This window comes from Gymnodraco acuticeps, unplaced genomic scaffold (assembly GCF_902827175.1).
Source record: "Gymnodraco acuticeps unplaced genomic scaffold, fGymAcu1.1, whole genome shotgun sequence".
Lineage (NCBI taxonomy): Eukaryota > Metazoa > Chordata > Actinopteri > Perciformes > Bathydraconidae > Gymnodraco > Gymnodraco acuticeps.
In genome coordinates this window covers 578,532-594,811 of record NW_022992222.1, presented here as the reverse complement: position 1 = coordinate 594,811, position 16,280 = coordinate 578,532, and the positions used below count along the sequence as shown (strand labels likewise).

General features: G+C 41.3%; 1 protein-coding gene across 1 annotated transcript in view; it reads right to left on the bottom strand.

The window, feature by feature from the left end:
* The window catches only part of rock2a (rho-associated, coiled-coil containing protein kinase 2a), a 56,613-nt gene extending 40,746 nt beyond the window's left edge, over positions 1-15,867 (bottom strand). The window contains 1 exon segment of the mRNA XM_034205981.1: positions 14,985-15,867. Within this exon segment, the coding sequence (XP_034061872.1) occupies positions 14,985-15,083 (99 nt within the window). The 5' untranslated portion in view covers positions 15,084-15,867.
* Positions 15,868-16,280: the final 413 nt, after the last annotated feature.

Here is a 16,280-nt window from a genome sequence, read left to right as displayed (position 1 = left end):
CGTGTGCGTGTGCGTGTGTGTGTGTAGGAGGATGTGTTTCAGCAGCAGGTTGAGATGGAATGATAACACTGCTGTGGCCAGAAGGATGGGTTATGTATTGTGCGTGGGAGACTCCTGCTCTCCTCCCTGCACACTCAAAACCTAATTTAAAGCTAAAAATACACCAAAACTCAGGTAGAAAATTATTTAACCGTTACAGGGTGAAGATTTTTGCACAAGACACTAAAAGATTTGAACAAGATTTGTGCATTCATTGTAAGCCATGTGTTATTTACATAGGCTGTCACTTTGATCCGTGGAAAGTATAAGTTCATCAAAAGTATCATCTCCGTTAGAGCGGTGATATCTTCAAACTATGTGCAGAGATTAGAGATTCAGTGCTGTTTTTGAATTGTTTTCGAGCATCGTCGTTCACATTATCTCAGCCACGGTCTTTATGTCTAGACAAGAAGATCCACCAGATTAAGACAAATCTTCGGGTGTATACATTTCCTTTCACATGCGATAACCATACATCGCTGTAAACACCTCAAGACATCTCACTCCAGCTTTGTTTCTAGTCCAAATGTATTATGAGAATTGAGGAGATTCACAGCAGTGTATCATACAACCAGATGGGGTTCTGAGTTCTAGCATCGATTGAGGAATATTTTTCTGGACATACAGCATTTTTTACTTGAGATGAAGTGCTTCCTCATTTTTTGCATTCCTTCTCACATCCCTGCAAGGTGGACCTTGGATCAGCTCGTGTCTTGTTCTAGGTATTACATAATGTGCTGTTAAGTATGTGTATTTTTATTGATGTGTGTCTCTGCGGGGGTGTGTTTGTGCTGCTGCTGCTGGACTTTGGTTTTTGCTCAGTTTGTAATGAATGTTTTACAGCGAGCTGGGGGAGTCCTTTCACCTTCTAAAGCAAAATAACAAGACTAAAAGGATTTTTCCTCCAAATACATTACTTTTTTACTAATTTAGAAAGAAAGTACAGACGGTAAAAGCTGTCTGATGTCTCGTAGCTGCTGGGAGATAAACCAAAATCCAGCCAATTCAATTTAAGTGCAGCCAGTTTCCCACAGATTCTGTAAAATGTGATTCTCCATTAAGAATAGTGTGATGTTCAGAAACCAACAAAGAGCCCAGAAATAAAAAAAATCATTAAGGTCGCATTCACACCAGCCTTGTATAGTCCGGTTGAATCAAACCCTGGTGCATTTAGCCGCTTGGTGCGGTTCGTTTGGGTTGGTGTGAATGCAGTCCGAGACCTCTTAAGTGAACTAAACAACCGGACTCTGGTCCGCCTAAAAGAGGTGGTCTCGGAGCGCTTGCTAGTGAACTCTGGAGCGGTTCATCGCTGGTTTGAACGCAGTCCGCACCAAAAACATAGGAAGCGTTTACTCGCCACAAGAACGCGGATGTCTAGTTAAAGAGTGGAGCAGAATTAAGTGTTGAACAGTGTTGTAACAGTAAAAATGCTCCGTCAACTATACATAAAAGTCAGAGCCACCTGTCGTCTGTGAAACCTCCTCCTGACTCGAACGTCTCTCATTATGTGTTATAATGTTTTTTAACGGACGTTGTCTGATTATATAATCATATGCACGGGCCGCTAAAGTCTGTTGATCTCCAGATTAACAGCAGCATGAAAATAACCTGCCGAAAGTGCCGATGCTCCATGGCGGAGGCTCCGGTAGAAATTGTCGGGATTCGCGTGTTTACCCCCTTAATGTCTGACCAATGGTTGAACAACATTTCCGTGCACATGGCTTGTGTTTAAAGTAGGGCTGTCAGTCGATTAAAATATTTAATCGCGATTAATCGCATGATTGTCCATAGTTAATCGCGATTAATCGCACATTTTTTATCTGTTCTAAATGTTCCTTAGAGGGATATTTTTTAGGTTTTTAATACTCTTATCAACATATGAGTGGACAAATATGTAAATATATATGCACGTTTCAGAGTGGCCTTTTATTGTGGCCAGCCTAAGGCACACCTGTGCAATAATCACGCTGTCTAATCAGCATCTTGATATTCCACACCTGTGAGGTGGGATGGATTATCTCGGCAAAGGAGAAGTGCTCGCTATCACAGATTTTTTCAGATTTGTGAACAATATTTGAGAGAAATGGTTATTTTGTGTATTTAGAAAATGTTTTAGATCTTTGAGTTCATCTCATGAAAAATGGGAGCAAAAACAAAAGTGTTGCATTTATATTTTTGTTCAGTGTATGTGCAACTTAAGGCATATGCTCGAACGGGAGCTGCCTGGACGCTGCAATCATGTTGCGTGCACTATCCGTGCTGAGTGTGCTGACTTTTCGTACAATGTCCCACTTTCTGGCTACTAGGGATGGGAACGATTAATCGAATATTCTAAATTATTCAGGTTTTCGAATAATTATTCAGGTATTCGAATAGGAGTTATTATTTTTTTAGGGATGGTTGCCTAAATTGATTACATATTATCAAATTGAATGATTCAATGTATACGACAGTAACATAGCTAAATGTGTCAGGTCTAAAGGTGTGTTTTGCTCCGCTCACCGGTCCCTCACAGCGGGCAGAGCTGCAGGTGCTGATCTCTCTCTCTTGCGTCCGGTTATACTTCACTCGCGTTTATGTCCAAATCCATCAGATCTAGCTAGTTCTAGCTAATGATATGGCTGCTGCCCCTCCCTACACGCAGATCACGCAGATCCAAACCTCATCTGCGGCGCAAATGCGCTCCGTAGCCGTTGCGAGGTTCCGGCGCTAACAGTTCATGAGCGTGCTCCCCCGCCCCCTGTCAACACTCGCGACACATGAGTGGCCAGCCTAAACAACAATAAGCGCTGCTTGGCAACCGTGTGTGGCGGCAAAGTACATAGACATTTTGACAGGAGAGATTTAGTTTTGCCGGTATTCAACATATTTTACCAGTCATAGTCCGGTAATTATTTACACTCTAAGAAGAGTCCTACACAACAGACATGGCGTCAAAAAGGAGTAATGTGTGGAAATATTTCGACCAGGTTAGTGAGTGCGGTGTAGAGGTCAAACTATGCCAAATTAAATTATATACATAGCCTACTATACCTTGCTATACCTGCAACCTCCGTTCCAGCTGAGATGGTCTTCTCTACAGCTTGATTGTGAATCGCCTCCGCACATGAAAGCTGTAGGCCTATAGCTGTCAAACTGTGATCACCAGTTCAATACATTTGACAAATTCGACTTGGTTACTATACTTATTTGTAGGGATGCACCGAATATTCGGCCACCGAAAATTATCGGCCGAAAATGGTTAAAAAGGCCCTTTCGGCTTTCGGCCGAAAGGGTTTTAGCACCGAAAAAATATCACCGAATGTCAAAACAGGCTTACGTTGGTAACCTAACGTGTTGTTGTGATGACGTAATAAAGACGCGGCGACCATGCTCGCGGCTGGCTCACAGGGGGGGGGGGGGGGGAACATTGACCTTTGTCATCGAGATTGCCCTGAGCCTTTAACAAATCGTATTAAATAATCTGATGACAGACTGTAAACAGAATAGCTGAAATTTTAATAAAATAAATAACTCAGTTTCCTCTAATCATTAACCCATGTTTGTATCATGTAGTTAACTCCGTGTGTTGCTGCTAGCATACATAACACCTGACGTGGAAACGTTACTCGTGGACGGGGCTACAGAGCTGCTAAAAAGACAGTCGAACCCGGTACATTCCTCCGTCTGCATGCGGTGCACTTTTGCTAAATGTTTAGACAAATTGCTCGTGCTTACATGCTAAACTCTTATTGCACTTATGGTAACAAGTATTCTCCACATCGAGACGGGTAAAGTTTAACCACACCTCGGAGCGCGTTCTCTCCGCCATCGCCGCAGTGTGCTCCGCTGCATGTAGCAGCTGAGTGTGTGTAAACTGCCCCGCCCCCTCGCACACAGACAGGGGAGAGAGATCTCGTCTGATCGAAAATACATCATAGACGCATTTGTTGTCTTTGCATATTAGAAACGAGTTGGCGACACTAAGACTGCGATATAATGTTTTTTAGCAATAATACATGACATATATAAATGTACTGTATGCATTCAAAAGTGCTGAATAAATGTTTTATGGACCCATAATAGTGATTATTATTTAAGTTACGTTTTGCCATAATCATGTCTATTTCCATAATCAGGTAGCTGAACAACATTGGTAAAAAATGTATACATTATATATATATATATATATATATATATATATTTCTATTAATCATTTTCGGCCTTTCGGCATTCGGTTTTCGGCCAACTGTTTCCTATTTTCGGTATCGGTTTCGGCCAAGAATTTCCCATTCGGTGCACCCCTACTTATTTGAACATGTATTTATTTCCCCCAAAAAAAATTTGGAAACATTTTTTTTATATATATATATATATATATTAGTGCTGTCAAACGATTACAATTTTTTATCAGATTAATCACAGCTTAAAAATGAATTAATCATGATTACTCACCATTCGAACTATGTCCAAAATATGCCATTTATTTATGTATATTGTTGTGGGAATGGAAAGATAAATGAAAGAAGGCGGATATATCCATTTAACATACAGTATCATCAAACCGTGGGGTCTTAATTCATTACGTGTTGATTTCTATCAACGGGGTAGTACTTCAGGAAAGTCGACAGGGGGGGGGCTAGTGGAGTACTTCGTGACCACAGAGTGTGAACGTTGTGATCAGCTGTTTTAGCGCAGTTCTCCAGTGAAGGGGGGGAGTCTCCCTCCGCAGCCGGTTGGCGTAGTTTTGGCACAATTCCGTTGTACAGACCGACGTTAACAGCAGCCCTGTCTCTGCACACGGAGACCGACTCTGTCGTCCGGTGATCTAACCGCCTTCTGGAAAAGCTTCACAAGTAGGCTACGTCGGTACGCAAATGCGCTTTGTGACACAAGTGACGGTACGCATTTCAGATTACGCACATAACCTGCGTACCAGTTATGTGCACCCCTGTACTACAGCAAAAGTATTCTCCGTCGGGACTTCCTGCAACAACACCACGTGCGTTATCTTGATTCTGATTGGCCAGAAGACATTATCAAAGATGTTCTATTGAGAAGACGATCACTACGTGACAAAAGTTTTCAAAACCGTTTCTGGTCTTCGGTATTTCCAGACAAGTGGCTCCTGAAATCAATCTTACTAACTGCTGTCTGTGCAATTCTCGGCGAGAGTTGGCGGAGAGTTATTTTGCTTACTTTAACATCATTTTTCAAGATGGGGCTAAGCCATTTCTTGGTATGGGTGTAGCCTACCCAGCCATACCCTAGCGCTGCCACTGGTGGGATGTATGGGGCGGGCCATTCTGCACATGCGTTAAATGCGTTAAATATTTTAACGCAATTAATTCAAAAAATTAATTACCGCCGTTAACGCGATAATTTTGACAGCATTAATATATATATATATATATATATATATATATATATATACACACATTCAAACTAGCTGCACCTTTACCAGCTTTGAGAACACTTTAATGATCAATCATTATAAAACACATCATATATATTATTCTGAAATGGACCAATCTGCACAATGACTACTTTTACTGTCTTTAACTATATTTTGATGAGAATACTTTTATACTTTTACTTGAGGAACATTGTGAATGTAGGACTTTTACTGTAACAGAGTATTCCTACACTCTGGTACTTCTACTTTTACTCAAGTACAAGATCTGAGTACTTCTACTTTTACTCAAGTACAACATCTGAGTACTTATTCCACCTCTGGTAGTGTATTAGTCTGAATTGTAGCCACAAAATCACACAGAGCTGCATAAAAATAGACTCACAATGGTAACAAGTGGAAAATAATATTTACAAATGTGTACAATGATTTGTAGGTAATTTTGACTACTCAAGACACCTGACTTATACATCTGCAAAGGAAGACTGTGTTCATTCTACAATTACATGGGATTAAAGCTAAATGTAGTTGTACTTGTATAATACTTCAATTTTATATAAAAGACAGTTTGTTTTCATCTGTTTTCAAATAAACAAAGTCTTGGCTTTCACAATATTAAACTTGTTTCGGCAAATTCAGATGATAAATACAACTTTGAAGCTTCGGCATAATTACAAGCAGAGAACGGACTAATGTAACGTCACAGCAGGTATAACAACAGCCGGTGTTTCTTGTGAGTGTTTCCCGGGAAACAAACGCAAAAATACACAAACACACTCGCGAGCTTCCCCCAGACCAGTAATACAAACGAAAATGTGTCTTCGGGTCAATGTAACTGATTTCGATAGAGCAAGTCACATTTGGTTTAGGCACGAAACATACTACCAGTAGAAATACATTGCTTTCAAAATCGCTCTGTGTCGAATCAATAGATTATATTTCGTGACTATAACACGAAATGCCGTGAGTGCTTCATCCTCTGAACACCACAGGATGGCGACTGTAACGCACATAACATAGGTACGCTCCTCTGAAATGATTGTCCCCTGCAATTATTATTAACCCTCATCGAGTTCGCTATTCAGCTTGCTAACGTTAGCTTAAACAAACGTAACATGCAACGTTAGCCTAATCTAAAATGCTCTACTACGGCGTACCTTTCATGTGGCTCGTCAGCGCAGACTCTCGCATCGTTATTTTTGCAAACTTTGCAGGAGGCTACTCGTGGGCTTGACCCTCGTCTTAGCCATGGCTTGTATTTGTCTTCTGCTACCCAACGCTCGTTGAAACCGCAACCTCCTGGCACACAGTCATCTATCACTCATCAGAATGCCCAGGTCACACGTAACACAAACACTTGCCGGTCACGCGCATAGAAAGGCCGCAGCCGGGCTGTTTTATGTAAAAGTGAAACAATTAAGCGCGCTCCGACTTCTTTATTTTTCTTTTAATCTAAAAAGCGAAGTAAAGCATTTACAATTTCAAGCACTTTATCCCATATTCAAGCACTTTTCAAACCTTGAAAACACCTCGTACAATTTCAAGCATTTTCAAGGATTTCCAGCACCCGTACGAACCCTGCACATAACAACTCCAGTCAGTCACTTTTAAATGCAATAATTAACTTGTTATAACTTGTTTGTTTAATCTGTACAAAAAATGAAATGTAGTAAGACATGTTGTGGTTCTCTCTGGAGTATGTGCCAGACTGTTGGCCAGGAGGACTTCCTTTAAACTTGTTATTTCACCCGGTGACGACACCTGACATCCTGCGTCACACATGGTGCTGTGTGCCGGATGAGCGTTCATGTCGTCACATAAACGACAACATTTAACCAACAGGAAACCTGATGTGTGAGAAACCAGGAAACAAAACTTGCATTTCAATAAAGGCTGGTCGCTAGTAGATGAGTATCTCTAACCAGCAAGAAAGTGCTTGATAACATTTGAAGCCATTTGACAAAAAAGCTGTAAAAAATGCACTTTGACTGTAACTTGATAACAGAAGAATTTGTGAATTATTATGTGATTAATTAAGGATATATTTAGACTCATGCTCCTTGTTTTTCTGGCACGGTTGAACCAACAACTTCCTTTTACCTGACTTCTGATTCATTCTAAAATAGCCAATTATAAATTATAGTGGAAAATGTGTCTAAAAAGTGCTTAATAAATAAACATTTAGATGGACTAAATGATGTCCAACAGCAACATATCTGCGGTGTCTGCATTCTGATATCACTGTGGTATCTTGTAAGACTGGGTTTGATATCGTCATGTGAATAAATCGTAGACCTTGTATCTTGCATTGAAAACTCCAGGAAGTCATATGGCCCAATAATCTTCCTCCATAACACGACATAAAACACAACACAACTTTTCTACAGATTAAACTGACAATATATTAAAAAAGCTCGTAAGGTGCTGGAAGGAGAATTGGTTTGCATTCAGACAGAGCCAAGCTAGAGGTTTTTCCCATTTCCAGTTGTTTTGCTAAGCTAAACTAACTGACTGCAGCTACATATTTACTGTACGTGGTATTGTGCTTTTCATCCGACTCTCAGCAAAAAAAGTTAATTAGCATATTTCCTAAGACGTTAAGATAAGTTAGGCTATTTTGTACAGAGACAGAAGTGAAATATGAATATGTGTCCAATGGGCCATCTACGACTTTAATAAAGTGGGTGAGTGAGTAGTTCTTCAGACATAGCTGAGGTGAAGTGTGACATTTTAAGACTGCTGAGGACATGCACAACCGAAAGACGCTGGGGTCTTCTTCACTGGAGTGGAGCAAAAACCAAAAAAAGACAGCGGAGAGGACCGAGAGTCTCACCAGAGGAGGTGTGGAGCAGAGAGACTGGCTTGTTTTGCAGGAGAAAAAAAATTGGCCGGGGCCACCGTCCTCAGTGCCTTATAAGGCAGTGTTTCTATCCAGCTAGCACATCGAAGCCAGGACTGCTGCTGCTGCTGCTGCTGCTGCTGCTTGCCTGAGAGCAACTCAACTGCACTCCGGAGACGGAGCAGACACTCAGGTTGACTATCAGGGTAAGAACAGAACAAGAGACCCAGGGGTTATCCCCACCTCCCTCAGAGACGCACAAGAAAGGAAAAAGTCCCCGTGTTAGGACAAAGAGATAAAAAATAGATGAGAAAATGGAGATACTGAAGGAGAAGATAAGTAATAAATAAAAGGATATAATAGGGAGAAGGGATAAACTAAGAACATGTCAATAGAAGAGAGAAACTCGGGTTGAAATGAATAACCAACTCTATATACAAAACAACACAAGTTCATAAAGGTGTCCAGGGCTCAAAAGTGATGGCTGCCATGTTGACACTAGCCAACTTTTGAAGAAATAGGCTACCATTCGTGGCCTATCAGTGAAAACATATTGGGATATAATAGGGGCAGAAAAATGGTATCCCTAGATCTAGATATGCTACACATAACCACAGGAGTTTGTTTTATGTTGAAGCAGTTTGTAGGGTTTGTAGTAGGGTGAAAAGTAAGATGAACCCCTTCAACTAATATGCAACTCCTTGAATTTACAAAGAACCAGATGAATAGAACCATGGCTGCCCCCAATTAGTCGACTAGTTAGTCAGGGCTTTAGGAAATCCAAAAGTTCGGATCATTCTGAGCATGTGAGGACGAACCCCACAAGGCGACATGTAAACTCTACAGGAAAAGGTCGTCAAAAAATCCACGCCATCGGAGCGCAGCTTCTCGAATGACAGCTTCATTATAATCGGAGGAAACCAGCAGCAGTGAGTCAGGCAGCAGCCTTGCCTTATTTCAACATACAGTATAGACCTATATAATTGTTCTGACCTCAGAAAATGAAATTAAAGCTTTCATTCCATGATGAGGGCTTAACGTGCGGAGCTATTTTTTGCTGACGCGCATATTTGTTGGTGTTTCCGTTTCCTGTGTAGTATTTATTGGGTTGTTATATTCAGATAAGAATGAGGGAATTAATGAACTTAATGTTCAGTGTGTATCCTCGCTGCTTGTTCACACTCACATTAACATCATCACCGGAGCTTCGGCTGTTTATACCGCTGACCAGAGGACTGCTTCTTCCGTGCGGTGCGCAGTGACTCCGCGTATAAAACGTCATTTATATTTCAAAGGTTCATCATTACAGTTTCATTTTATATTAGCACAACGTGAACGTGCCATGATGTTTTAATAATGATCTCTCTCAGCCTTTGAAACTGAAACTATTTTTGGGAGAAAAAGAAAACAAAATCATAATATATCATAAACGTGCGACGATTAGTCGACTAAATTGACGACTATTGGTCAACTAGAAAAATCTTTAGTCGAGGGCAGACTTAAAAAGAACTGCGAGATTTGGAAATAAATAATCATTTTGAGTGAAAGCGGAATTGGATATGATTTGCCATTTAGGACGGAATGACCTTTTCAGAAACATGATTATTAAATTATAAAATTATAATAAAATGATCATGGTGGGGGCTTTTTTTGTAAAAGGATATGTAACAAACAAGGATTTGTATTAAGTCTGTAGACCGGGACTTCCCTGCAGTACCACAATACTTTGTTTAGAAAGACTTTTCACATATTTTACCAAATATTGCACAAGATGCAAATTGGATATTGCACAAGTCCATATCGCAATTCTGATACAATAGGCGCTTTCACACCGGAGTACTTTTCCCCGTACTTTTCCCTTTTAGTTCCGATAGTTCCTGGGATTTTGCGTTCACACCAAAAAGAGAACTTAGTTCAAGAGAACTTTTCACCCCCCCTTTTAGTCCCTGCTAGAGGTGGTACTTTCCTGGGGAGAAAAAAGTTCCAATTTCTGATTGGCAGGGCGAATTGCAAACCACGCCCCGTAAAACTCGGAAAAGTTTTGTGAAGCCACCATTGTATTTGCTGGCATTAGCATTATTAGCATTAGCATAGCGCACCAACGGAGAGAGACTAACTTCTGGCAACACAAAAAAAAACATGGGAGTGGAGTGATGAGGAGGTGTCAGCGTTATGGTGATTTACTCGGAAGGCTTCAGTAGAAGCTGCTGGGAGTCCCAGCAGCTTCTACTGAAGCCAGTCCCTAACTCCGGGGACTTCGGGAGGCAGTATACGCCGTGAAGTTGTTTGCTGCCTGCCAGTAAACCCAAAGCAGAAGAAGAAGAAGTGACGTCAGCGGCTTCATTTGCGTAATCTTCCCTCAGGGACTTATTCCGGTGTGAACGCGATCTGCTCTTTAGTTCCATAGGGGAACTATGTGCTGGCACTAAGTGCTGGGAACTAAGTACGGCAAAGTAATTAGTGTGAAAGCGGCTATTTAGATTATTGTGCAGCCCTACAGAAAAACCTGAAAGAAAAATGATATTTGTGAAGTGTTAAAGCGCCTAAAAATAGTAACATGTAGTACATGTTGAGCACGTACATGTTGAGGTTTTAAATGCCTTGTTCACCTAATGCTGAGTAAAGACAGGACCACAGTGAATGAAAGAGACACCCAGGGACCGCCCCCAAGACATGTTCTGGAAGACATCAGACAAACTCTCAGCTATTGATATCTCATAATATCCTTCACACTTAAGTGCTGTGTATAAAGTTATCTGGCAGTGCCCGCTCTGCAGCTGTATCAAAAGGCTTTGGACTGGCGCTCCAGTTAAAATACCTGCAGTGTGTTTAACAAGCCCCGAGAAGGGGGGCTGAGGGAGAAGCAGAGCCAGAGAGAAAGAGATAAGGCTGAGAAGTGAAAGGGGAAAGTGCAGTCATTCGCAGGGACTTTGAGCCCCATATATAGCTGCCAACTATTTACTCAGTGAGGTCATTTCCTTCAGGACGGCAGAACTTATGTGACTCGCAATCAAGTGTCCATATTTTTCTTTATCAAGAGAAATGCCCCTTCTTTTTGCTTGCCCTCGACAATCACTTCTTGTACTTGGAGCTGCCAAGTCAACTCGTCAGCAGTGGTGCGCTGCCAAATAATGATCTCTACAGTTTGCACAAGGGGAAGGTTGCGTTGATCGAACGCTGATAGAGGCAATATAGTGATTTGCAGTTTATACTACCAGAGTTTATAGTGCGATTAAAGCATCATGTATATGCTTTTCGCTGAGTATTCTGTGCTTTTTGGAAGCAGGTGCAATTGAAGGGTTCATTACAGATGACAAAATAGTTTTAAAATGAATCTCTGCTGCGTATTTGTAATGTCAGAGTACAATACTGCGTTTCCCAGCTTACAGAGGGTTAGATTTCTTTACAGGAAGGTCAGGGGGTTTACTTGACAGATGCTGCAGATTCCTCACTGTCAGCTTTCCGTATCCTCGGGGTATTCAGCCCACTGCTCCCTAAATACATCTTACTTCAAGTCCGATGAAAAGTACAAACCCAATAGACTGATGCAGGAATGAGTCCTAAACCCCGTGGTTAACCCAATAGATTTTCACATTTTGTTCTTTGACATAAAATAGTCAGTAAATATCCCAGAGCTACTTTGTGTCATATATACACATAGTGGTTGCTAAGAAGTGGCTAAATAACGTTAGCTTTTAACTTCTGGCTAATGTATTTACACTTCAAAAATCATAGTGTTGTTAATATATGGATATTAACCTGCTGAACTAAATGTGTAAGTATCATATTGTGTATCTGCCACAGAGCCGATTTGTTGCAATATTCCCAAATCCAATGGAAAGCTCCCATTGCTTTTGTCAGAAGACCTTGCGATTGCTAACTTTCGGGTCGGCCTATGAAAATACATCATCACTGCACCACTCTATGTTGTCAACAAAGCTCCTTTTTTTTTGCTGTTGCTATGCCACAATAGCAGGAGATGTGTGATTCATCGTTTACTGAATATGAGCCTGTGAGCAATTATTAAGGCACTTAAAGTAAGCCATTTTTTTTATTCCACCTGCAAAAATGAAATTTCTGAGCCCTTACTGTCTGTGTGTTTGAATCCCACCGTGAGCAACAGAACTTCTTGATCCCTGTGTTCGCTCCAAGGCAGCTCAAAATGGAAAAGTGCAGCCTGCTCCCTCCTACGCATGCTTCCCACTCAACTTTTGTCTCAAACACTCAACACCTCTATCTCTCCGGCTCGCGTGCAGGAAGTAAACACCACCGGTGTTTAAAGCAAGTATTCTGCTAAATCTTTTAAGGTAAGAGAGGACAGAGCAGGAGTGCCTCAAGTAGTGTAAGGGGGGGACAGGGGAGGGTATGTGCAGGGGGTCCCAAGCTAGATGGGGCCCATTAAAAGGGGTGAAGTGATGCTTTTTAAGATAGACCCGACAGTGTGTTTGCCCTCTGTCAGATCCAGTTAGGAGGCCCAGAGATTCAAACACCACCGCTAAAAGGGATGTTACTTTACAGCCAAAGTAGGTCCTGTGACACAGAGCTGGCTCTGATTTACAGTAAGAGCCCAGTGTTTAGAGGTCCTTATGTTCAGTCCTTGTAAACAGAGTGACATTAGGTATAACACCCAACGTTGGTGGCTCCAGCTTTATGTGGTCCAAGCATTCAAAGAGCTTTCCATTCAGTTTAGATTTGTTAGTTCGTGTGGACACTAGACAACACCAGAAACTATCTGGTGAAAAAGGGTCAATCAAAAGCAGTATTCCTCAATGGGGTCACTAGTTTCCATAAGTGTACTTAGTTTTATTGTTATGTTCATTATTATTATTATTCTATTTTCTCTGCAATCGTTAACTCCCACATGATCATGTTCCATTTGACCAGGAAGAAGCCAGTCTCCGTGTTAGATCCAAACAGATTGCTCTGGGGTTGAAATGCAGCAGCCATACAGCCAGGAGAAAGACGTGAGGCCAATGTGTCTTACTTCATTGGAAGTGCAACCATTCAAAAAGACTTGATGCAACAGAGTCATCTTGTTATTGCATGATCACACAAAACGTTATGTTTTGTAAGCAAATGGAGCATCTGGCTATTTATTTTAGTACGATTTTGTTTAGAAAAACAGTGATGGTGCAGTACTGTATTCTTCCTCTTTATAAAGGCTTTTTTTTAACCTTCCAAAAATGTTTAGCAATGGTCAGGGGGTACTTAGCTGAAAATACATTTAAAATCTGTACATTATTAAGTGAACTAGCCAGAGAACCTTATTATTAGTTCAGCCTTGTGTCATGCTATACACAATGAGGGTATTTTTGCCCTGCCTTATGCAACTTGAGGTCATCACAAGGCTCTCCAAAAGCACATCTCAAGGGACACACCACTTCATATATATATTATCTTCACTGCAGAGTATCGTTTGCTATTAAACTTTATTCTCCAACAGTAAACTCGAACTCCTGCTTTTTGCAAAAAGGACAACAACTTCCCTTTGCCTCGGTATCTGACTGCTGATGCATGTTGGTATCAGATCCTATCAGTTTGGAACATTCTAATAGTGATTTTGACTTTGTCGGGTTAACATCTTAACGTCTTGTAGTTATAAATCAGACTGCGTCAGAATATTCCACCTCTGATTGTAAAGAAATACTTTGAATTCTCAAGCAATGCTTTAAAAGGTGATTCAATCATACACATGTAAACACAGGGACAAGACTAAAAAAAGAGTGAAAATCAGCTCAGAGGAAACAGCAGTGGAATGCAGCAGCTCACTTCCCAGGAATGGGAAGCAAGACAGAAACATATCAAAGCAAGTGTGATTCACATGCTGTGTATGCAAACCTGTCTGCACTGATGCAATGCAAGGGCTTTAAAGTAACATTCACTTATGGAATGTGAGAACAATTTAATGAGCTGACAGATACAGATATGAAGTGACTGGTTTAGTTTCACATATGCATGCTATAGGGAGTTTTGATTCAGCAGTTTTTGATTTGACCAATCGATCTCGCCAAGCTGTAGCCTACATTGTATCGTACTTTTCAGAAAACTCCAAGACAGGAAAGTTGTTTAGAACACAATTGTATCAAGATATAATGGTTATGTCTTAGGCAAAACATGGTGCGAACATCTTTCTAATCGCCCATCAGTGCAGGAAAAGCAGAATACCTGGTGGGTGGTGGGACTCACCGGGACTGGTGGGCCCCCATACTGTTACCCAGAAGGGATTTTAGCCGGAAATATTAGTCTCCATGAACACACCAAGTGGGACAATCTCCACTAGTTAATCTTAATCTGTAGACACGCTTCACAGAGCCCCAAACTGCACTGTCTGCACTCAGTCTTAACTATTAATCAGGCCTGTCTACAGAACATCCCTGCACCATGAGGCTGTTATTTTGAAAGCTTTTTCTATTTGAATTCTAAGGGGAATTAATGTCAAGGTATCTCATTTCAGGACAGAATGGAAAGTGCATGAGAAAAAATAGAAAACAACAATAAAGAATAGTCATAGGCAGCAGCATGACAGTCTGTCTGCCTTATGTCAAAACAACAATGCTAACCGTAGCAGGTCCCATTTGGGGAATGAAATGAAGAAAAAAGCAGGACATATTATGTCAATAGCATAGCTAAGTGTGTGCATACGTGTCTATCGTGTGAACACACAGACAACACGGCATCATTAATAATCGATGAGGTGTATCCCAGTTGACTTACCAGCAAACTTTCCAGGTTTATGGCAGATCTGGGCTCTCTGATCATGTCCTCCAGCTTCTTGAGCCGGGTTTCCATCCTCCTCTCCGCTCCCAGCGACATGGCTGCAGAGTCGGCTCGTTAAAAAAAAGTTGGGTAAAATTATGAAGAGCTTCTCCAAACTGTATGTGAGTTTACATGTGAAAACGCTTTGTCTCTGGCTAATGGCCGTGGGCCTAGCGGAGCAAGCCTTGGGCTTTCAGCCCACCCAAATCGCTTCCACCAGGAATAGTGTGCACAATGAGGAGAAAATATTCCCAAAGAAGAGGCTTTTCCTCGCGTGCCGAAACTTGTCGAGTGCGCGGGCCTTCGGCTAGCTAGCCGCGTGACTTTTAGCTTATAAAATATAGCGTTACACTTTAGAGTTATCCTCTCCCGTTTAGTGAAAAGTGCATTTTTCCAACTCGGCGATAAAGTTTGAATGTGTAGATACCAGCAACAGGCAGCAGGGCGTTTTCTTTGCCCCCCTCTCCTCCCCTTCCCTTTGGGTTTTGGTCGCTTGGAAATGCTTTGGACTCGCTCTTTAGTGAAAACTCCGCTTCGTTTCAGCCCATCCAGTTATGTTTGAAGCTGCTGTAGTTTATCCTCGGTGCTGCCACAGGTCATCCAAAGGGGCGATAATGTGTGTTCTCCCGCGCTGAATTTTTAATAAGCACACACTCTCTTCCTGGATTTCTTCTCGCATTTTCGCATGTGTGCTCCTCGTTTTGTTTTCTTTATTGGTTTTATCCACACTAATAAGTAGTTGTATTCGTTTAGAAAAGACCTCCAGCGGCTGAATTCTTCACCGTGCACTCACATCTACACACCAACACACACGGACCGAGTCTGGAGTCTCTCTCCTCCCCCTGACATCAACACACCAATGACTCAGTTACCCATAAGCCACCTGTCCTGTCGTGCACCTCTACCTCGCATCTGTCCCTATAGTTGTGTATGCATTAAAGTTATTGTCATACGACTATCTACCTGGTAAATAGACAAGCACATATTATAGTATCTTTTATATAATGTAATGATAGACAAACAGTCTATTCTGTGATTGGGTAATACAACATTCCAATACTGTTTTCAAAATAAGTACATTTGAGTATATCATGTGTAGGCTACCCTTGCGATTTTTCTTTAAAGAAATGACTGCAGTTTTTTAAATGTCAGATCCTAATGTAATACTAGTAATTCCAGGCTGCACCAAATTTGATAAAAATCCATCAATGGATTTCTGCAACATCCCCCCTATATACCCAGCTCCTTGTACCT